The sequence below is a fragment of the Hibiscus syriacus genome, unplaced genomic scaffold, assembly GCF_006381635.1.
Source record: "Hibiscus syriacus cultivar Baekdansim isolate YM2019G1 unplaced genomic scaffold, ASM638163v2 tig00003041_pilon, whole genome shotgun sequence".
NCBI lineage: Eukaryota > Viridiplantae > Streptophyta > Magnoliopsida > Malvales > Malvaceae > Hibiscus > Hibiscus syriacus.
The window spans coordinates 7,145,001-7,168,439 of NW_024061960.1; the positions used below are offsets into that span (position 1 = coordinate 7,145,001).

The window sequence follows — 23,439 nt, forward strand, 5'->3', positions numbered from 1 at the left end:
TTAAAAAAATAATTTAAACAATTAAATAAGAAAATCAATATAATCTCGATGCGGAAGGGGGATTTTGTTAGGCGATGAAAGCAAATAGCCCGAGGAAGCGGCGATTGTCAGTTCAAAGAGCTTCAGTAGTTGCGATCTGATGTGGGCGACTTTAAGATCCCGATATCTGCATCTATCTACATCATCGTTACCTTCGACCTCTCTCACATATGGATCGTGGAAGCTAGGGTTTTCTGGATTAAATCAGACGTTTTCTTCAACCACCGTGGAAAGAAGCAATGAGCTGTTGAGCCTGCAAGAGGCGGAGAAGGTTCTAAGCGACGTCAGAGCTGATGACGTGTCGGTGGTTCCGGTCGGGGACCAATGCGATTGGGCCGATTTCATGGTGATTGCCACCGGGAGGTCCCCGTGGCACGTCAAGAACATCGCCCAAGCCCTAATTTACAAGGTACGGTTTTGTGGTTTTCTTTTGATTTCCAAGTTTCCTCGATCGTCACTGTGATTATTCTTATGTTTATTTGCCGGAACAGGTTAAGCAGAAGCAAAAAGGAGCTAAGAGGATGGTATTACCCAGTGTACAAGGGCAAGAGACGGGAAAATGGATTGTCATCGACTCGGGTTCGTGCTTCATTCACTTTGTTGTTTTTTAGCACTTTCTTTGTATGCTTGTATTGGTAATCTTTTTATGCGAAAATCAAAATGTATCGATTTGCGTCTGCAATTAGCTGATTTGAAGGAATCGATGTCGTTGATGATATTTTCGGGCTTAACGCATATAAATGGTTAGCAGTTTTAGGACAATCTTCTGCAATGATAGTATCGGATGTTTCAATTCTACACATTGATTCTATATATTGTAGACTTCGTTGATGATTTTTGTGTGGTTATTTCTTTCATTTAGGTAGAGTGATAGTTCATGCTCTCGACGAGAAGGCAAGAGCTTATTACAATTTGGAGAATATTTGGACTTCCAAGACAGCCCACACGGAACCAGTCGAGGTAAGTTTGTATACTTTGATCTACAATGATGAACGTCTAATCTTTCGTTGTCAATATTTTACAATGACAGATGATATTTATGTTTAGCTTCTCCATGTAATAGCTGACAAATGCTTCTCCCCTTCAATCCCCTTGGTTTTATGGGGTTACACCTCTAAATATCAATTCGGAAAACCTTTCTTGTTTGACAACAGTAGGTCGGAGAATTCTAGCCCAACTTTGGATATGGCTGAGAATATGTCTAGGTTTTGATTAGCTGTTTTAGCAAGCCTTTTATTTAACATAGCATATTTTACTGTAAGTGCTTGAAAGATAAATTAGGGTCCTATCAGCTAGCACTCATGTTTGGACTATGGACTCGTAGAGCTAGAGCAGCGATATTCTACTCACTGAGTTTGAAAAACAAATAATTGTCACATATTGGTCATGTTTCACCCGTAGGACTTAATATGTTAATTACCTATTGTCTACAGTATACACCAAATCTTGAGAAGAATACCCAATATCCTCTTTTTATCTTCGCAGGGTCTCTTGTTCTCTTCATTTCTTGCTATTTGTAGCATTTTTCTGTTGATCTTTTCTGCATATGCAAAACATCATTTAGTAGTGAATATGTTGAAGTATTCTCTTCGTTGTTTGTTTCAGGACTTGACAAAAGCTTTTTTGAAGGTTCGACGTATTAATAATTCCAAAAAGCCATCCCAAAGAAGTGATCAATAGAAGGAGTTACTTTGTTTCATTTATCACTTGGATTTTGCAGGTGTAGTTTGTTAGTACGTAGTGAGGCTCTTCGCTGCTTGTACTGGAAACCAGAAAACTCTATATTGATACATGATTACTAGTTCATTCTGCATATTGTTCTTCTGCTTACTATATTCCCTCCATTTAGTCCTTTTCTTATTCTTAAGTACATCTTACTGGGATTTGGGTGACGTATGCTTAAATTCACGTCCGGATGTGTCGGATATGGATACAAGACAACCAAAGTTTGATTGTATCGGATAACGAATGAGGAACTTAACCAATTGTGTCTTGAAGTTGAAGCCAGGCTATAAATTTTGGACACTGTGGATGCACAACGGGGAATGGAACAACATCGTCATCCGAGTCACACAATACCTATTCTTAAGTACATCCTTCTTGGATTCGGGTGATCGTAAGTTTTTCACATATGGAGGGTCGTATGCTTAAATTTATGTCCAAATGTGTGTCGGATATGAATACAAGACAACCAAAGTTTGGTTTTATCAGATAATGAATGAAGAACTTAACCAATAGTGGCTTGAAGTTGAACCCAAGCATGAAATTTTGGACACCGTTGATGCACACCGGGTCAATAGCTGTGGCTCTGCATTTGGAGTGGAACGACGTCGTCATCCGAATCACGCAACACCAATGGCTTGATTATGATTGAGCTGGTTAGCCTAATTTTCCTCTAATTAATATGATAATCAGGTTTAAGTTACATTACAGTGCTCAGAGCACCACTCAACGGGTAGTGCCCGCCGCTTTATAATTCCCTTGGCCACTCAAAACGCATCAAGGACCCATGGCTGAAAAACATTCACACAAACGTTGCATGAATCGCCTAACTTCCAAAAGCAAAATATATTATTATTATTATTATTTAAATAAAAGCAAACAATTTAGGATAAACTATGTTTTTTCATCACTCAATTTTGATTGAATTTTTGTTTCGGTCACTTGGTTATAAAAATTCTCAATTTCATCACTAAAATTTTGAATTATTTCTGTTTGGTTACTCAACCATTAAGTGTCTAATAACATTAAAAAATTATATTTTAGGGCTTTCTGATTCTGATTTTTTTCTTAAAATTTCAACCTTCTCTTTGTGGTTAGAATCTTTCCTCACCGTCATTCGATTAATGCCGTCCATCATTTTTAATGCAATTATTACCCAAAAATTTCCTCTCCACTCTTTCTTATTCTTAATTTAGTTTTCCTCGAAATTTTCTTAGGATTGATAAAATTCAAATTAAAGTTGACTTATTTTGTTCCAGTTAATAATCTCCTCTATCTAATAAGCGCAGAACTAAGATATGTTGCTTTTTTTTCCCTTCTTTTTAACCTATCAGTATTTAAATTTGAAAGAAAATATTCTAAAATTGATGAATTAAAGTGAGTCTAAAAATATGGATTTAAAAGAGAAGTTTCAAAGGTTTTTTTGTATAAATTTAACAAATAAATTCAAACATAGTTAGACACTTAACATCGAATGATCAAAACAGATGAAATTAAAAAATTTAAAGCTGAGTGACCAATACAGAAAATAGGGAAAACGGTAAGTGACCAAAACAGTATTTTATCCAACATTAAACATCAAAGTCATTTTACTTTTCTTTTTCGCGTTTTGCTCATTGTACGGTACTACCATTCCAATGACTGCTGCATCCAGTGTTATTTCTTTGAAACCCGTCTCGGTATTTGGTGATTCTAGTGACCGGAAATTTCTTCCCGCTCAGAAATGGTCTCCGGTTTCCGGCCCGATAGGGTCGGTTCAGATTAGGTCTTGTGCCAGACTTCGGTGTAGATCGAGGAGATTGTTTGCTTCCTCCGGTAGTTGTTTTCCTTTTGCTTTGAAGCAGTCATTTTCATCCTTGCGGCATATTTTAGTCTTTAAGCAGAAAAAGCTCAACATGTTTACTAAGTAAGGATAATTATAGTCAAATTATCGTCGGAGCTTGATAAATTTTCTGTTTAACAAGTTCAACAGACAATGAGCAATTGTTTAAGATAAAACAACGAAGTTTTGAAAATTTACGAGAAACATGCTAGACTAAGTTGGCTTTTAATTTTTTTTCCTTTTTGTTTGTTGGTTTTCCTTTTCTAGGTGCCATTGTCGAGCAAGCTAGCTCTGAAGCAGCACCAGAAGTGGAAGCTCCCGTGGCTGTAGTTACAGGAGCTTCTAGAGGAATCGGCAAGGCAGTTGCCCTGGCCTTAGGAAAAGCCGGTTGCAAGGTTAGCGGGTGTTCCTTATTAGGATCTTACAATTTCTTTCATAGGGAAAAATATTTATCTTTAATTGTCAGTAGTTACTTGTTAGTTACCTTCAAATTTGAGGTAAAGCATTTGGGAGATTGGGTTTGCATTAGGCTGGCACCTAGTTTTATCTCTTTAATATAAACTGATTATCTGTCTAATCAGCATTTGGGAGATTGGGTTTGCATTAGGTTGGCATCTAGTTTTATCTCTTTAATATGAACTGATTATTTATCTCATCAATTCTCAAGGTTAAAATGCTAATGATTAAAAAAATCCAAATTAAATTACTTGTCTAACTGCTGACTAAGTGGGTGGACTTGCTGTCCAGTTAGCTTTTCATGCTTATTTGTTGATAATGTTTGCATCTCAAGTGTTTTATAACTAAAGAAACATTTTCTATATACTACTATTTGTTTAGGAAATGATGGTTGTAGATCCCTTTTTGCTTTGCAGGTCCTAGTAAATTATGCTAGATCGTCAAATGAAGCTGAGGAAGTTGCAAAAGAGGTAAATGATATGCCCTTTGAAGAAATTTATACCAAGACTACTTTTTTACAGCTTTTATTGCAGTAACTTTGTTGTCCGATAAGCTACTGTTATGTGCTGGAATGGAATCTTTCTACTGGTGGATGAGAGTTTGTTGGCTACCTATAATCTATCCTAGGATTCCTTTTATGCTCAATTCTGCATCTGTTTATATGCATCTAGTCTTTGCTGTTACCAAAGTGCCTTCATATTCTTTGGGCAGCTGTTAAATTTTTTTGTACCGCATGGTTGGCATAACAAATGCTAAATGTTTGGGCAACTGTTTTCTAGATTAAGTCATACGGTGGTCAGGCTATTACTTTCGGCGGGGATGTTTCAAAAGAAGCTGATGTGGAGGCAATGATAAAAACTGTAAAGTCAATGTCCCCTTTCTTTTCATATTTTGTAATTCTCTAGCATAGGCATGTTTTATAACTTTGTATTGGCAGGCACTTGATGCATGGGGAACTATTAATATATTGGTAAACAATGCAGGTTATTGAGAATCCTTTCTTTTCCCTTTAGTTATTTAACTGTTGATTCGTCTTCTCCCTTAATCTGATTGACATGGTTTTAGGAATTACTCGGGATACTTTGTTGATGAGAATGAAGAGATCACAATGGCAAGAGGTTGTTGATCTGAATCTTACAGGAGTGTTTCTTTGTACACAGGTACGAGTGCTAGACATATGACTCGCTGTTCTAGTCGATGTATGAGTCATTTATTGGAACTGACTGACTTTGCTTTTTGCAGGCAGCAGCTAAAATCATGATGAAGAAGAGAAAGGTAATAATATATTTCTCCATATGAGTTCACAAGTTGTATATTTGCTTCATCAATTTGTTCTGACTAGAACCTTGTACCTCCAAATCAACTTATTGCTACAGCTTGTAAACTTGAGCCTTGGTTTCTTAAAATGCATTGCTTCAGAGAGGCATGTTCTTGTTGATACTCTCTTTTCTAATGTGAGAAATAAAGAAAAGTTCCTCCGCTTGAAGAGTGTTGGTTTAGAATATGTACTATGTCTTAATATATGTTCTAATGTCAGGGGAAAATAATTAATATAGCATCAGTCGTCGGTCTGGTTGGCAATGTTGGGCAAGCCAACTACAGTGCTGCTAAAGCTGGAGTCATTGGCTTGACAAAGACTGTTGCAAGGGAATATGCTAGCCGAAACATTAATGTAAGTTTTCCAAGAGTTATTAAACTTTCATTCCAGTAATAAGAAAGATCTGCGTTATGGATTTTGGAATTATGTATCACGCTTTTTTAAGGATGTAATTATCAAACACTTCTCCAAGATTTTCTCCTTTTGCTTAAGAAAAGGAATAAGAACATGTGATGCGGGATAAGGTGAAGAAAGATGAAAGTTAATGCCTTGACTATTCGATTATTAACAAAATTATAAAAAATGAGGACAAGAAACAATAAAGATGCTTTCCTTATATGGGGGTGAGGAATAGGGGTATGTGAGACTCATGCCGGGTATGCTCACTCTGATAATGTTCTGTAATATTATTCTTCCAGGTCAATGCTGTTGCCCCCGGATTTATTGCATCTGATATGACTTCCAAGCTTGGGGAAGATATTGAGAAGAAAATCTTGGCAACAATCCCCTTGGGTGAGAGATATTTTATAAAATCAATAACACTTCCATATATGTGGATTTCTTATTAGTCTTCTCAATTTGTCTTAACATTTCAAACCGAACTCACTGAAATCAATAACTTTCATTTGAAATGTCCAATTGATCTTCATACAGCAAATCTTGCAGTGTACCAAATCCATTGCATCTTTCATCTTTGTTGATATTTACTCTACTCACACAAGTCTCTTCCATCATATTTTACTTTAAACTTGTATTATTAATGTGACATCCTAGTTTCCACCAATTCAAATTGGAGGTCTGTAGTAGTGATGCTTAGTAATATTTGCAGTAGTAGTAACTATTTTTATTATGGTACAGGCAGGTATGGTCAACCGGAAGAAGTTGCTGGACTGGTGGAATTTTTGGCGGTAAACCCCGCTTCCAATTACATCACAGGACAGGTTATCAATCTACTATCTTCATTTTTTTTAATAAAACTAGAAGGATGCCTTTGCATTGATTTATTAAAACTAGTGGTGCAATGTTACTGATTTATTAAAATCCCTAGCTTTGCATGGTTGCACCGATCATCTCTTATGGTTGATTTCTCTTTGACTTAGCTGATAGCAATTAGCATGGGCCATTTTTGTCTTGCAGGTGTTCACCATTGATGGAGGCATGGTCATGTAAAATCGCCATATTTCTTTTGATATAAGCTTTCAGCAGGTGCTTCTACAGCTTCAGGAGAAGTTTAGTTGGTAATTATCAAGACCATTAGAATGTGAAATTTTGTTTGTAACTAATTCAAGAAACTATGGGTTACATTTGACAACTATTTGGGTTATCATGGAATTGAATAAGAAATTCATATGAACAACCTTCTCATCTGATGATAAAACTTGTGAACAATAAGATTTGATAAAACTGATAAAAGGAAATTCTACCAACTACTGTCCGTTTAATCATCAGCATACTGTTCTACAATCTGGGAACGAATCAGGAGAAGAATTGGTAGTCCTTTGCCGAGACGATAATCGACTGAAGGCCTCCGATGGGTGATAGAACCATCAACAGAACACCAAGAATAATGCATATCTGCATGCATACCAAACAGGATTCTATGTCATGGTACCTGGTAAGTTCGGAAACCTAAACCCGAGTTTATTACTTGTTTTACTTGTCCAGTTTATAAACCAAGTTAAGTTGAATCTTTTGGGTTTGCATATGATGAGCCAGATGATACATGGAAGCTCCAAAACCAGGAAACAAACAAGCATGATTTCCTGGCACCAATCTCAGGTACGATCCTTCCTGTCATACAAAACAAACAAAGATGATATCAGAGTGAAACGACTTACAAAATATGATGTAGGAGCAAATGCAAATCCTCCAAAGAAACTAAGAAGGCCTCCAAAGAATGGGAAGCAAATGGCAATAATCATTGTGAATGCTGCAACAGACATAATCAGGACTAAATGGGGGAAACTAGATTTTGATTATGAGAAGATGGGAAAAATGAAAGAAGTTGGGATTATTTACCAACATATGAAGTCCGACTAATTAAACGAAGCTTTAAACAAGGATTGAAACGCATTTCCTTGACCAAAAAGCTCTCTATCATGTCAAACATTGGCATTGCAAATATCTGCATTGTTTTATCGGCTTACAGTGTCATGATCCGAACCTAACCGAGTGTTTATGTTTCGTTATATGTACCTGATAGCTGCCAATAACATGGATGACGATGAACATGTTAGCTGTAGCAATAAGCCAGATGGGTTTCTCTAATGTTAAGAGGATGTTGTCGTCGATGGAGTTTCCGAATGCCCAAAACCCGATAAAAGCAACTGGTAATTAGCAAATCGCCACTATTATATATGCAACAATCACACCTTTCAACATTGGGCCTTTTGAAGGTTTTTCTGGAGTCGAAGGAATCGTTGCTTGAATCTCAAAAACCACATTATGACCGGCATATGCAAACGCTATTTCTCCCAATCCGGTAAAGAAATCGAACACTTTCCCAGAGGTGCTTGAAGCCTTGTATGAGTAGTGGACATTTGGTTGAACACCCTTGGCAACCGAAGCTCCCAAGCAATGGTAGAGTAACTGCATTAAAAGAAGATGAAATAACCAAATTCAATCGATGAAACATTAACAATACGAAAATGCCATGTTCCGAGTGACGAATGTGTAGTTTACCTCAATGACATGACTGCAGCAGCCAGTGAGACACCGGATATGGAGTTGAAGTTCGGGAGATGGGAAAGAAAAAAGTGGACTCAAGCGAAAATCATGATGAAATATGTTTGCCTGATTTTCTGGCAGTTGGGACAAACCAGATCGTGGAACTTTTTCAACGATTGTAGACGATTTCGGAACCGACGTCTACTGTTAATTGCTGGGGTATGATGATCCATAGACCGAGCTTTTCACCGAACGCATACTGACCTAGCTCATGGTACCTATCAAAACGCTTACCGGGTATCATCTCGTGCATTTCCGGGTGTCATCTCGTGCATTTCCACCATTTGCCAAAGGGTGTACAATGTCACTAGCCATGATTAAATCATTATAGTAACCCTGGACCCCTGCAATTCATCAAAGTTCAACATCTACTTTAGTCTCTAGCTAATCGACGAAATACTAATGTAAAATGGATTGATCCATTTTTCCAGAAACTCGTTTAACATTGTGGAAAGAAACACCATACCATCCGAACTGTGCCATGGCATATGGAAGGCTAAGAACACCAGCTCCGCCATGGAGAATACCACCATTTAGCATCCCTGTTAGATGTGATGGGAAGCCACTCGTTGATGGCCTTCTCATGGTCGCTTTCCGAGTTTTTGTTTTCGTACACCATATTTTCAGTTCTTTTCCTTTAACGGAATTGAAAACGGACAACCTCAGAACAAATCTGTATACGGTCTTTAAGATCAAAGAGAAGAATATAATGGGAACTCGCTGAAGTAGCCTGTATATAAGCGACATGTCTTAGTTTTATCCGGTAAGCTATTAACAGTAAGCTTGAATTTTCAAGCAAGATAACGTGGACAGTTGCTTTCTTAAGCTGCCATTTCTCTTTAGTAACTGAAATCTGAATATTTGACAGGTTTTGAGATTAAATGGTTACTTTTTAATATGTTGAAAGGATTATTTTTATTGAATTTAGACAAATTAAACAACTTGGGATGTTTATGGATATATTTTATCGTCACGCGACTAAAGAAGTGGCGCTCTTAATGCTGCGATCCACCCCTGTGTGGCTTCGGTTATCTTTGACGGCGGCTAGGCCTTGTGCTTCGAAGCAGAAATACTGGTTCATCAGCCTCTTATTGACTGAATTCTGCTTCGGACTCATTTGTGTCGCTTTACCATCGAACAAGACGGCGGCTAGGCCTTGTGCTCCGAAGCAGAAATACTGGTTCATCAGCCTCTTATTGACTGAATTCTGCTTCGGACTCATTTGTGTCGCTTTACCATCAAACAACTGTTTAAGTCGAGCATCGTGGACGTGCTTTTGTTCATCCACCGATATAGGTGAGGCTGTCGAAGATGCAGAGAAAGGGCTTGTAGGTGATCTTAAAGGAGCAGCTAAATATGGTGCTGCATGGATGACGCCATGCGTTAGCCCTGCAGTGAATTTCTTCCTGCTGGATTGGCATGGAAGATCACTCCGGAGCGAAAGCGTCCTTTTGTTGTTCGGTAGAGATGACGATTTTGTGTACTTTTCGCGAAGCGGAATGTGACTGTCCGACCAGTTTCTACAAGTACTCATGACCTCCAGAGGATCATCGTCGTCCACCGATTCCGCACTTGCAGTTTTTCTCTCCTTCCTAGGCCAATGGAGAAGATTCTTTAGGCGTCTCGCAGTGTGATTCATGGAGCTCGACGATGCGGATTTAGGCCTCCTCTTGAGGAGATCTAACGGGGTCAACCCGTCGGCATCGCGGACATTCAGGTCGATACACGGCATGGACACAAGCAGTTCAACCAGACTAGACTGGACATTATCGGTTACAGCCATATGCAAAGCAGTTTTCCCATCCGAGTTCCTCACATTGATGATATCTCGAATGACGAAATCCTCACTACATACTAATCGTTTCATCAACTCAATCTACCGGGCTATTCTTCGAAACCCCGGAGTTCTAAAACCGGCCACAGCCACATGAAGAAAAGTATTCCCACAATCATTCTTCACCGAGGCCAAACTCGGAGACGCTCGAAGAAGAAACTCGACAACACTTAAATAACCGAGATAAGCTGCCGTATGCAGGGCATTATTCCCTTGATTATCTGTAGAGGTTATGATCTCAAACGATGCCACGAGATACTTCACTACCTGTAATGAAAGCAAGAAAATTATATATGAACATGTACCAGCTAACACGATTTCGCATCCGAGACATTCGTACATTATTTTACTATCGTTTTACATTTATTATTATCGTGCTTTCATTATAACAGAATCGTTCTTGTGTCATTACCTCAACCTGCCCTCTCCCGGAAGCAGTATGCAAGACAGTAGAACCCTGCACATCTCTATAGGCCAAAACATCATCGAAATCTCCGAGAATTTTCCTTAAAATATCCGTACTTCCACCTCTAGCCGCCGCCTGAGCCGCTCTGTTCATCATTTCCCACTTAAAAACCGACCGAGTTTCACTCGATTCATCCTCTTCATCCCAGACGACACTGCAAAATCTAGCAGCATCGTGAAAAGCTCGGCGTTTTTACTCCGGGCCGCCGCATAAAATATATCGGTGACCCCGTACTCTCCTTCTCCGAACACGAGAAAAGGGTCTCTCGCCAACAGTTGCTTGACGAAATCCATGTCTCCGGCCGAGGCGGCGGTGTACAAAAGCCAGCCTCCATACCCGGCTCTTATCAAGGAATTGGTGCCATTCTTGGACTCGCACTCATGAAGAAGCCTCTTGGAGACTAAAGAACAGCATATGGCGACATCGTCGAATTGAGCTTCGTCGTCCCACACCGTTTTGAGGCGACGGATACGGCGGAGCGAAGTGAGTTTGATGAGGAGATTGGGGTCGAGATGGAGGAGCTCGATGACCAAGTCGTAAAGGCCGTTTGCTGCTGCCCAATCAATAGGCGACGCGTACCACCATTGGTCCCCGGTGCTTTCCCAGCGCAGAGGGAAGTAAGATGGCGGCATCTTAACAAAAGAATCTCTAAAAAAAATTATCAGATCCCACGAGATTTCAGCGAATACACAACAGAGTTAAGAAGATTGCAGAGTTTTGAAATCACTAAAATTCATAAAAACAGTTAAACTAGAGAGAATCATAATGAGAATTACTACGATAAACATGGAAGGAAAGTTTGTGTGCTTGATGGATTTTCTTATAGATCAAACAAGGAAAGGCTAAGCTACTAAGTACGCAGATGAAAACAAAGCTGAGAAAATACCGCATCGGCCACAGATTCTCGTTTATTATTTCTATAAGCGAGTGCTGGAAAAATGGATTAGATTTAGAAAAGATTCCCCTCGTCTCGCCCGTGAAAGCCCAGTGACAGCCTAAGATAGAAGAGAGTAATCATGTCATGAATTACAATCATAAAATCATGCAAGACACTTGACGATTTATATTTATACCCATCGAGGTTAGATTTTATAGATTCCTTAAATCTTATTTTATGATCATTATATTAAGTTTTGCTTGTTTTATAAGTCTTAAATATCAAGACATATTATGAAATTTTGGAGTTAAGAAAAGTAACCCTTGCATATGAATTAAATGAAAAAATCATTAAAATTTTATAAATTCTAAAATTATCGTTAAATTTATTAAACTATTAAAAAATAATCATCCTATATTGATTTTTAATAATTATTTTCTAATTTTTAAAATTTTATTTTTACTTAATTATTTTATAAGGATTAACTCATAATTGGTTAGAAAAAGGAAAAAGTAAGATGTGAAAGTGGGATAGCTTTGAGAGCATTAAAGTATTTGGTAGCTGATTGGTTGGTTTATAAATAAAAGCTGCTGTGGTCCTTAATATTGCCAACCAAAGTATACTCAATTTTGTAACAGGTTTCAAATCGCAGTCACAACCGTATTTTTTATTTTTATTTTTACTGTAATTATGGTCATAACACATGCTATTATAGCCATAACAATTATTATTAGGCGCTATTACATGTTAGTGGGTGTAACGAAAGATAACACTACCATGAAATCGCAGGTACTATCGTAATAACATACCGTTATTTAAAACCTTGACAATATCTTTAAATGCCATTCTTAAGTACGTACCTTATAAAATCATGGGGTGAGTTGTTGCAGAAAAAGATGTTACAATATCACACACATTTAATACTCAAAATATTATTTAATATATAATTTTTAATTATTTTTAAAGATTTCATTTAGAATTTGAGATTTAATATTTAGAGTTTGATCTTTTAAATTTTAACATTAACATATATAACTTGTGGAAAATAAATTTTATAGATGTACATCAAATAATATTTTTGAATATTATTGTTATTAATATATTTTTTAATTTTTTGAGGTAATTACAAGATAATATATATTCACAATTTTTCTTAATCATTGGCAACACATATACATCATGCGGACATAATTGCTCAAACAAGGATTCTATTATTAATATTTTTTATATATTCATTTTAGTATACTGAAAAAAACCGATCTGATAAACATTGTAACTTTAATTTATACTATTATAATTTTTTAATATTATTTATCTTATTTAGGATTTTATAATTTAAAAATAAAAAATTAAACTTTAGAATTTAATATTAAAATAGACGTGATTAAAATTTATGTAAATTGTATATTAAATATTTTTTCATAATTTTTTTATTATGAATAAAACTCAAATTTATATACTTATTAATATACCAAAATCATTTAAAAGATTTATATGTATTTTTATGCATTTAAAAAAGGTAAAATTATTAGGTCAACGTAGTGTTTTTACTGCGTAGCAGTGTCCTTTGGTAGTCTTGTGATATCATTTCTTTATCACTTTACTTTCTTTATGTCCTTGTGGCCATCCAAGGATCCCGGAGGTGACCTCTAATTCACATTTTGCAATCAAAATTTAATTAAAATATATATTTTTGGATTTTTTTCATTTTCTTAATATTTATATTTCATATGCATATAAGAGTATATTATCTAAAATAAATGGAAAAAAAATCAAGAACCAAATTATAACTTAACTCGGGCCAAACCATCTTACCATTATTCAGTATAGTATAACATCGATCACTACCTCCTGAAACTCGAAACCTCACTGAGTAGTTCACTCACTTCTCTTGGGAAATGAATTCCATTGGGATTAGGGATAGAGTGCAAAATTAGATCATCAAAAGAAAATATATAAGAAATACTTAAATTATATGAAAAATTCAAATTTCCAAAAAGTGCTGGGTCCATCTCTGATCGAGTTGATGTGAAACTCTGCACCCTACAAGGCCAAGAGGAGGATTCTTTATTATAGTATATTGTATGTAGTGATTGCAGCATTGGATCACGAGGTTATGATCTTCAGAAGAAAGGTTTACTTTATTAGTACTTAATGAACAGATTCAGACGAACATCATGTGATGCTGCCTCCTCATTGTTTCCCAGATAGTCAAATTTACCAGCCAGGACTAGGAGACAAGGAAAGAGAATGCAAGCCATATGAGATCTAAGCTTACAAATCACAATACACAAAAATGATTCCCTTAACTGTGAGACCTAAGTTGATGACCATATCAGCCCTACATTTTGCACTTCTCAATTGCTAAAAACATAAATATTTTCTAACATAATTACACGATATCAAAATTTATAACACCATATGGTAATATGGAATCAGCTGCATACCTGGTAATATGAGGTATACAGAGTTGCTGAGCTGTCTTACTATTGCTTGTTACCTTGAAAATAGAAAGCTAGATAAGCAATGGGTAATTCATATGCAGATTGACCCCATATGATTGTTTTGACATTACATCATCTATTTTACGTATAAAGTCCATGTTGTAAATGCTAAAAATATGTAGAGATATTCAGTTCAAATAAAGCCATAGCTTTCATGAACATACACGGATAAAGAGAAACAACACTCGGATTTCGACTGAAAAAAGAAAAGAAAAGATTAAAAAGATAACTCTATTAGTTCTGCTGAAAACAATGAAGCAATCGGTACTCGACTCCTAAATGCCTGTGTCACCCTGCCATTACTCGAGTAAAACAGTAAATCTGAACAGCAACTTCCCCAGATAAGTAAGACGGGTCCAGAAACAAATTCTAATAAGAAAGACAAAATATACCTACAAACAAATCTAGTTGAGCATGAACATGTGAAAACATTCAGATATACCTATAAACACCATCTCAGGATAGATGCATGTGTGCGGTACAATCTAGTTGAAGCTGATTTTTCTTCTTTCAATTCTTTCGCTTTTTGGTTATATTCTGTTAAAATAAAGTAACATAATATGTCATATTAAAATGTACCAAAAAATTATCAAATAAAACCACAAAGGCTTATGTCACATTTCATCGTCAAATACAGACAGTTGTAAGTCTATGTCTGGGTGCCGTTAAAGAGAATATTTCATGGTGAGATAGGAATAAATGCTCGCTTGGAGAAGTTCATAATTTCTTCATGAAACCTTCAATTTTCTCAGCTGCATCATACATACTCTTCGCTTTGACTTCATCTAAAAGTAAACGGCAAGTCCGATGATATGGTGTTATGTCTTTGCTAATCATCTCTTCAAACAGGTTGTAAGCCCACTCACATCTGTTTGCTCTACAAAGTCCATGAATCAAAAGTGAGTAAGCAGAAATATTAAGACTTAGATGATGCTTATTAACCATGTCATTCAATAGTTCGCTCAACAGAGTATCTATCTTCCCAGTTTTAAAGCATGACTTCAGCAAGGGGTAATATGTCTGAACTTCAGGCTTGCAAATTGTCAAATTCTCCATGTTTTGAAGAAGAGATAGGGCCTTCTGTTGTTGACCATGATGGCAAAGCATAGCGATCATGCAATTATACGTTGATGTATTTGGGACAACACCAGTCTTTGGCATCTCTACCTCGAAAACATTAATTGCGTCTTTCAGTTTTCCTGCTCGACCCAGTGTGTGGAGCAAGCAGTTGTAAAAAAGTGTATCAGGTCTACACCCAGCAGTTTTCAGTCTCAAAACAAGTTGCAGAGCTTCTTCGAACCTCTCTGCCCTTGATAGTGAGCTCATGACTGTAGTGAAAGTAACAACATTGGGAGGACAACCTTGGACAGCCATTTCATCAAGGAGTTCATAAACTTTTTGAAAGTTGTTTCGGAAACAATAGAACTGGATGATAGTTGAGTAGCTAATGACACACGGGTGACAACCATGTCCTCTCATCTCTTGAATTGTCCAATGTGCCTCTTCAACGCGATTGATTTTGCACCAGCCATGAATGAAAATATTAAATGTGTCAGCATCAGGTGCAATGTATGATTTGAGCAGCAAGAAAATATCACGTGCTTCTTCAACATATTTCTCTTTGCAAAGGGTGTCAAGCAGCAAGTTCATTGACTCTGTGTTCTTCTCCAATTCAAAAGTTTCCAATTCATCAAATATCCTCACAGCATTTTCCTATTTCCCTGCCCCCGCAAACCTTCTCATAACCTTGGCTATCGTGTTAAGCGTAACGAGGTAACCTTGACGCATTTCCTCCAAGAACTCTTTCATTCGATCCATTTGTTTCGTTTTACCAAGGATGTCAACCATCATATCATATGCCTGGCGAGAGTGATTATAGCCTGGGCGTGATGCTGCCCATTTAAAGGCACCCAATGCAGATTTCCAGTCATCCTTGAACCGATGCAACAATATATCAATAAGGTCATGGGAAAGCTGTATAGAGTTACATTCTCGATTATTCGATAGAGACTCGAAAATTGCATTCACACTGCTCCCAGCTTGAACTTTACTTACCACAATGTCAATGTAACATTGTCCTACAACTTCACTTGATCCAGTGAAGTGAGAAGATTCCACAGGCAGAGCAAGAGTGGAACTTTCAGAGTAAGCACGGAAAAGGGAACATAATACTGATGGTTTGACAAGGAACCGAGTACTTCTAAGGCAGTTCTGTAAAGGGTATATCATGGAGAACTGCCCTCAAAATAAAATTCACTCGGGTTCTTTAAACTGCATCTCCAAATGAATAAAGGCATTAGCCTCCCTATTTACCTTATCGATAATACATAACTGCAAAATAACAATATGCCCTCAAATTATAGAAAAATTCTCACTTAAGCAATAGCTAGTTACTCTACCAACCCATATATGCTGGCAGCCATGATGTCTCAAACATGTGAGCAAGTTTGATGACATGAAATTACATTTGCATAAATTAACTTAAAGAATAATAACACTTAATTATGATAAAATAATATTAATTGTAAAAAAAGGACGTGTTTTTCTCCCTTTATCTAACTCCCACAACGGAAATTTAGAAGGGCAGAACAAAAAAAAAAATAGAATTCCATATTGGCCTAGGCATTCCATCAAACACCTTCCATACATATTATTTACTCGGGATGACTGCACACAAATAAATTTCTGTCGAACAAAAAAAGACGGGACGAAATGATCATCCAGTTTAGTTGGTAGAACATAATATTCTTAACTTTAAGATCGTGAGATCGAATACCGGACATTTCATAATTTAGAGGTCTCTCTCTCAACCTAAAACCTAATATTAAGAGCAAACTAATATCTTACCTCTTACCCATTACATATGGAACAAGAGACAACCATTTAATTAAAGTGACAAATCTTACTAACCAACATACATAATAATAAGGTAAGAATTTGCTTGGAAGTCAAACTGAAAGTAAATATAGAAAATCAAAAATCGTTTTCAAAAATTTTGGGTTCTAATCAAAATTAAGATTTGGGTTTTCTCGATTTCAGTCATAAATGTTAAATTAAAAGAATACAAATTTGCCCAAAAATAAACTAAAAGAATAAAATGCAACATATTTTACTCGATTAAAAAAAACACACGAGTTTTGGGAAGATATTCGCAACCAATTACTTAGGGTGTTGCGGGAGATGTATACAGAGGAGCTTACCGTGTCTGTTGGGCCTAACTCTGTCTTGACAAGGAAAGGGTTCGGCAGTGGAAGTGACTTTAACGAAAGCGTACTGTTCTCGCCATATCAAATGAAATGATTCAATTAGTAAAAAAAATCATAATTATCAAAATGGATCGGATCGGTCGGTTCAACCGGTTTAATCGTGAATCAGTGGTATGTTCGGTCAAAATATCAGAATGATAATGAACCGGCTGAAAACCGATAGAATCAGTTAAAAACCGATAAAATCGGGGAGAATCTGCTGAAAATCAGTTTGAACCGCCGGTTCACTTTTTTCTTTTAAAAAAAAATTAAACCAAACGACGTCGTTTGTTCAACGAGCCGAGTTAAATTCGAGTATTGCTAAGCTCGACTCGAACTCAAAAACTTTAAAAGTAAACTCAACTCAAAAACTCACGAGTTAAAAATTATCAAGTTCAACTCGAACTCGAAATATAATATTAAAACTTGAACTCGAAAAGGCTCGAACTCAAAAAAAATTAGAAGTTCGATTGAAGCCTAAAATTTGAGCTCAATTGAAGCGAAAGAATAGTTTGCTATGTGCTCACCAAAAGACTCCATGATTTTGAATGCCAAATTACTTCTATTATTTATAGAAGTAAGTTAAGATGCTCTTCTATGTTTCTTATTCATGTGGGATTGTTTTGTTCTCATATTTTTACTCTTTAAAGCTTTTGGGATGCTCTTATATGTTTCTTAGTCATGTGAGATTATTTTTTTTTAAAAAAATTAAATCAAATGACATCATTTATTATGATTTTTTAAGCCCCAATTTTTTTATTATTATAATTATATTTATTATTTAATATGTTTTACCTTAAATATTATGTTGTAGTTGATTTGAATCATTTTATTTCACTTGATTTTATGGTTTTTAATTTGTATATGTTATGACTTGTGATATTTTTATACCTTTTAATATTATAAACTTTAAAAAAAGTATTACATATATATTAATATTATTTTGAATATTATGTAAAATTTAAAAAAATTATTTTATATAAAATCCGGTTCAATCGCGGTTGAAGCAGTACCTTCACCGGTTCAATGTCTTGTCCGGTTTTAAAAACATTGAAAAAAATCGATTTGGTTAAATCAATTCAATCAATAGTCGATATTAAATCCTATTCATGTCAGCATCCAAATAATCGATTTGCCCGAGTGGTTAAGGCGTGTGCCTGCAAAGTGCATTGAATTTTCACGCGAGAGTTCGAATCTCTCAGGCGACGCTTCGTTTTTTTGCATTTAACCAACAACTAGAAAGTGGATGGTACCAATTAAAGGCGAAAACGGAGAAATAACAAAATTTATTTAATTTGATGTATAAACACCAATTACTTTATAACATTAAACCAGTAAAATAGTTCCTCTGAACCTTCAAAAACACACAGAAATAGAAAACACAGCCAAGAAGGGGTAAAATTCTTGGTTTTATTCCAAATAACAAGCTCTTTTTAAACCAGAAACACAACTGGCCTTGAAAAACTTCAACATGCTTGGGTGGATGCCATGTGAACAATCAAATCAATCACACGGGAACTGCAAAAAACAAGACAAGCTTTGTCAAATAACCAGGATTGCAAAAGGCCATAGATCCTTTCAAAAGGTGAAGGCATGTTTTTACCTGTAACCCCATTCATTGTCGTACCAGGAAACGAGTTTCACGAAGTTCCCGTTCAGAGCAATACCGGCCTTGGCATCGAATATGCTCGACCTGCATCAACATTCAGTTTCAGTAAATTTTTGGAATTTATATGCAACAACTAGAACTAGTATAGATTAAACAAGGGACTCGTTTTTTAACTCGCCTGCTGTCACCAATGAAATCTGTGGAGACAACATCTTCTTCAATGTAACCCAAAATTCCCTTGAGCTTGCCCTCGGACTCTCTTCCCTGAAATCATCATCGGGTTATGGGTAAGAATAAGACTTGCTTGATATAAACACGAAGGCAATGGTGTCCACAAATCGTATAATAAGACTTACTTGATAGCAGCTTTGATGTCATCATAAGATGCAGACTTCTCAAGCCTTACAGTGAGGTCCACAACGGATACATCGACAGTAGGTACTCGGAAGGACATTCCAGTTAGTTTCCCATTGAGGGCAGGAAGAACTTTTCCAACAGCCTACGTATTCACAACATAAAAAGCAAATGAGAAACCAAAAATTCCACAACTCAATTGGTTGGCAGAATTTCTCAAATAATGCAGTGGAAAAAATTATTTGCTCGAATAATGCAGTCGACAGATTATTTCATGAAATAGGGTGAATATTACAGTAAACACCGAAGACGCATTGGAGTCCAAGCGACTTACCCAAACCCCTTGAAGACGCATTGGAGTCCAAGCATCTTCTCAAAAGACGCATGGCAATCCATGCATCTTCCCTCTCACGACACAATATCCCTTACTCATACCATCCAATCTTTCTTGTGGCCCACATGCATAACAATAAATCTTCCTTGTGGCCCGCATGCATAGCAATAATGGAGTGTACCACGTGAATAATGGAGCGTTTTCTCAAAATAGCATGCGGGCCACAACGAAGATATTATTGCTATACATGCGGGCCACAAGGAAGATTGGATGGTATGGGTCAAGGATATTGAGCCGTGAGGGGGAAGACGCATGGATTGCCATGCGTCTTTGAGGAGACGCTTGGACTCCAATGCGTCTTCAAGGGGTTTGGGTAAGTCGCTTGGACTCCAATGCGTCTTCAGTGTTTACTGTAACATTCACCATATTTCACAAAAATAATCTTTCGACTACGTTATTCGAGCAAATAATTTTTTCCACTGCATTATTTCAGAAATTCGGTTCATTCCACTATTTAAAGTAGGGATTAGCGTTCGATCGAATCGAGTCACAAAAATTTGAGTTATTCGAGTTGATAAGTCTTATTTTATAGCTCAAACTTAATTTGAACTTTTTTTCAAATCAAGTTGAGTTCGAGTTTTTGTTTAAATTTAATTGTAAATATTTCTAATATTATGATAACATTTGATTCTAATTCAAACAATTTCTATAATCATATAGAATACATATATATTTTTTCATATTTTTTTATATGCGATATACACATATCATACAGTTTTGGGGGGCTTTACTCAAACTTGAAAACCAATTTACTAAATATTAAAAATTACAAGTTATTTGAGCCAACTCAACTCAAATTTATAAAATTACTAGTTGAGTCAATTCGAGTCAAATTTTTTCAAATCAAAAAGAGTTTTTTCGAGTTGAGTCAAGCTACTCACCCATAATTTAAATTGTGGCATCCTATATATTTAGGTTGAAAAATAAACTAAATCAAATCAGGTATGAATATTCCTATATACCTTGGCAGCACCGGTGCTGCTAGGAATGATGTTGAAGGAAGCAGCCCTACCACCTCTCCAGTCTTTCATTGATGGTCCATCAACAGTCTTTTGTGTTGCTGTAAACCAAAAGAACCTTTTCTATTAAAAAGAGAGCCTTAATCCATTTTGAAACGAGTAAAGAAAAACGAAAATATTACCAGTGATAGCATGAACAGTGGTCATAAGACCCTCAACGATTCCAAATCGGTCATGGATAACCTTAGCAAGGGGAGCAAGACAATTGGTAGTACAGCTAGCATTGGAAACAATGTCGAGCTCAGGTTTGTAGTCTTTCTCATTCACACCCATCACAAACATGGGTGCATCTTTGCTTGGCGCAGAGATCACAACCTTTTTCGCACCGCCCTGAAAAACAAAAAACATTCCAGTCAATTTCCATATACCATTAAACAAAATGAAAATCCGGTAAAAATAAATAACGAAGAAAATAAACCTTCAAGTGAGCAGCAGCCTTGTCCTTGTCAGTGAACACTCCAGTTGACTCAACAACGAACTCAGCCCCGGCCTCGGCCCATGGGATCTCCTCAGGGTTCCTAAACCATCACATCAAAACAGATCAAAAGACCGAAAAAGAAAGGTAAACGCCCAATGAAGGGATCGTTAACGGCGACGAGTTCAACATCGTTCCTTTGAAGAGCAACTCTAGCAACTAAACGCCCGATCCTTCCAAATCCTGCACCATTTTTAATTTCCTCATGCTTAGAATCTAATCAACCGTTTTGTACTAAAGTAAAATTACTAGATCAGATAATTACCGTTGATCCCGATCTTAATCTTCTTGTCCGAAGCTGCTTAAATCAAGTGAACGAACAATTAATAAACTTAAATTTAAGTGAAAACATGTTACCAAAACGAAATCCAATGCAGAAAAAATAAGAAATTTACCCATTGAATATAACGAGGAAAACAAGAGAGTGCAGAATGAAGAATTTTTAGCTAAGCAGAGGGTTTAACAGTGAGATTTAGATCAAAGAAAAAATGGCAAGTTGAGGTTATTTAAAGGGCGGAGATCGAGAAATAAATTAGGTGAACTGTGACGTGTCACGTGATGAGAAGGGTATAGTTTTTCCTTGGGGCAAAAGAAAGAAAGGTAGCCGCTGTTTTATTTTAATTAGAACCATTGTTTTAGTTTAGTTTTTAATGGAATCTTGTAGGTTTAATAATTAGTACATGATTTGATTTTTTTAATTAATCACGATATTTGATCTATTGACATATTAATCCAGATCAAATACTGTAGAGTTGAGGGTAACTCTCCCAACTCATTTTGTTCCATTCACAAACTCTAAGATTCGAACCTCATACCTTATTTAAAGGACTTAGTACCTCATCTCACTAAACCAACTAAGGGGGTTGTTTGTTTACTTCATAATGATTAAACGCTGAATGATTCAAATACTGAATGATTCAGAGACTGTATGAATTTGCTCTGAATGTGACATGTTGTTTGATAATGGCTCTGAATCATTCAAAATGTACTTCTTTGCTGAATCATTCAGAAGGTATTTATTTGCTGAATCATTCAGAATGTAATTCTGTGCTGAACCATTCAGCACTGTTTTGTTGAATCAGTTAGCACTGAATCATTCAAAAATTCGAAACAAACGTACTGAATACTGAACGGTTCATCTTTCAACGCTGAATGATTTTCATTAAAATTAAACGCTGAATGATTCAAATACTGAATGATTCAGAGACTGTATGAATTTGCTCTGAATGTGACATGTTGTTTGATAATGGCTCTGAATCATTCAAAATGTACTTCTTTGCTGAATCATTCAGAATGTATTTATTTGCTGAATCATTCAGAATGTAATTCTGTGCTGAACCATTCAGCACTGTTTTGTTGAATCAGTTAGCACTGAATCATTCAAAAATTCGAAACAAACGTACTGAATACTGAACGGTTCATCTTTCAACGCTGAATGATTTCATTAAAAGACAAACAAACAGAAATAATTGTTGGTTATTGAATGATTTGATTACTTTGCCCTTTATGTCAATTATAAAATGTATTCATAAATTAGCCGCCGGATTTATTTTATGGTTTAGATGTATGTTTGTTCACGCGCCGTAACGAGTTTGATATTCACGTGTTTTCTATTGGGTAGAAACTTAATGGTTAACAAAACGTGGGTGACGGTAGAATTTCACGTGCCTTAATGAGAAGGGGAATTGGAATTTTCACCTTTCAAACATTCAGCGGCTCAAAGCCGTTGGGTTAGGGGGTAAAAAAATCAAATTAAGCTTTGAAAACGCTGGCCAATGGAAGCTTGGCATGGCAGCTGCCCACGTGAGCCGCACCCTGCGCGAAAATTATGGTATTGTTTTCGGTTTGTTTAAAATTTTATTTATTATCAGTAAAAATAATTTTAAAATTACATATATTATATTATAGTATATTTATTTATTTATTAATAAAAAGAAGATGAACTATTTGCAATCAGATTTATATTAATTAATTAATTAATTAATTTTTTAAAATTTTAAAATATTTAAAAAACATTTGACATTATTTAAATAAATTTATATTTTTTTCATCAGCTATATACAAATACTCCATAATTTTCTTTGGAAGGTTCGGCTATAAATTTCAACTATATGGTCTAATAAATTCCAAATTGCTTCTTTTATAATGGGTTTTCTTCAGGCTAAGGTCTCTCTTTCTTTATGTGACACGTGTTTTATTCTTTTTGATTTCTAGACAGAATATTTTCGGATTCATCATGCTTTATGTTAAAAAAATAGATTTCTTACAGATTTAATACAAAATTTTGTTTTAAGGAGTG

General features: G+C 36.0%; 3 protein-coding genes and 3 pseudogenes across 3 annotated transcripts; 2 read left to right on the top strand and 4 right to left on the bottom strand.

Moving 5' to 3' along the window:
• Positions 1-50: 50 nt before the first annotated feature.
• Positions 51-1,827, top strand: LOC120170595 (protein Iojap-related, mitochondrial-like). The gene is made up of 4 exons (XM_039178538.1): positions 51-448; positions 531-618; positions 902-999; positions 1,645-1,827. The coding sequence occupies exons 1-4, from the start codon at positions 140-142 to the stop codon at positions 1,717-1,719; spliced, it is 570 nt and encodes a 189-aa protein (XP_039034469.1). The 5' UTR covers positions 51-139; the 3' UTR covers positions 1,720-1,827.
• A 1,532-nt stretch (positions 1,828-3,359) lies between these two features.
• LOC120170603 (3-oxoacyl-[acyl-carrier-protein] reductase 4-like) lies at positions 3,360-7,203 on the top strand. The gene is made up of 11 exons (XM_039178547.1): positions 3,360-3,582; positions 3,851-3,978; positions 4,456-4,509; positions 4,819-4,899; positions 4,977-5,022; positions 5,105-5,199; positions 5,282-5,314; positions 5,577-5,711; positions 6,056-6,149; positions 6,495-6,577; positions 6,774-7,203. The coding sequence occupies exons 1-11, from the start codon at positions 3,399-3,401 to the stop codon at positions 6,804-6,806; spliced, it is 966 nt and encodes a 321-aa protein (XP_039034478.1). The 5' UTR covers positions 3,360-3,398; the 3' UTR covers positions 6,807-7,203.
• On the bottom strand, positions 7,113-8,982 carry LOC120173660 (annotated as a pseudogene).
• Positions 8,983-9,286: 304 nt separating this feature from the next.
• Positions 9,287-11,466, bottom strand: LOC120170615 (annotated as a pseudogene).
• A 3,100-nt stretch (positions 11,467-14,566) lies between these two features.
• On the bottom strand, positions 14,567-16,379 carry LOC120170623 (pentatricopeptide repeat-containing protein At3g04130, mitochondrial). The gene is given in 1 exon segment (XM_039178555.1): positions 14,567-16,379. A coding segment is annotated over 1 exon segment (1,512 nt). The 5' UTR covers positions 16,274-16,379; the 3' UTR covers positions 14,567-14,761.
• Positions 16,380-18,559: 2,180 nt separating this feature from the next.
• On the bottom strand, positions 18,560-21,651 carry LOC120170634 (annotated as a pseudogene).
• Positions 21,652-23,439: the final 1,788 nt, after the last annotated feature.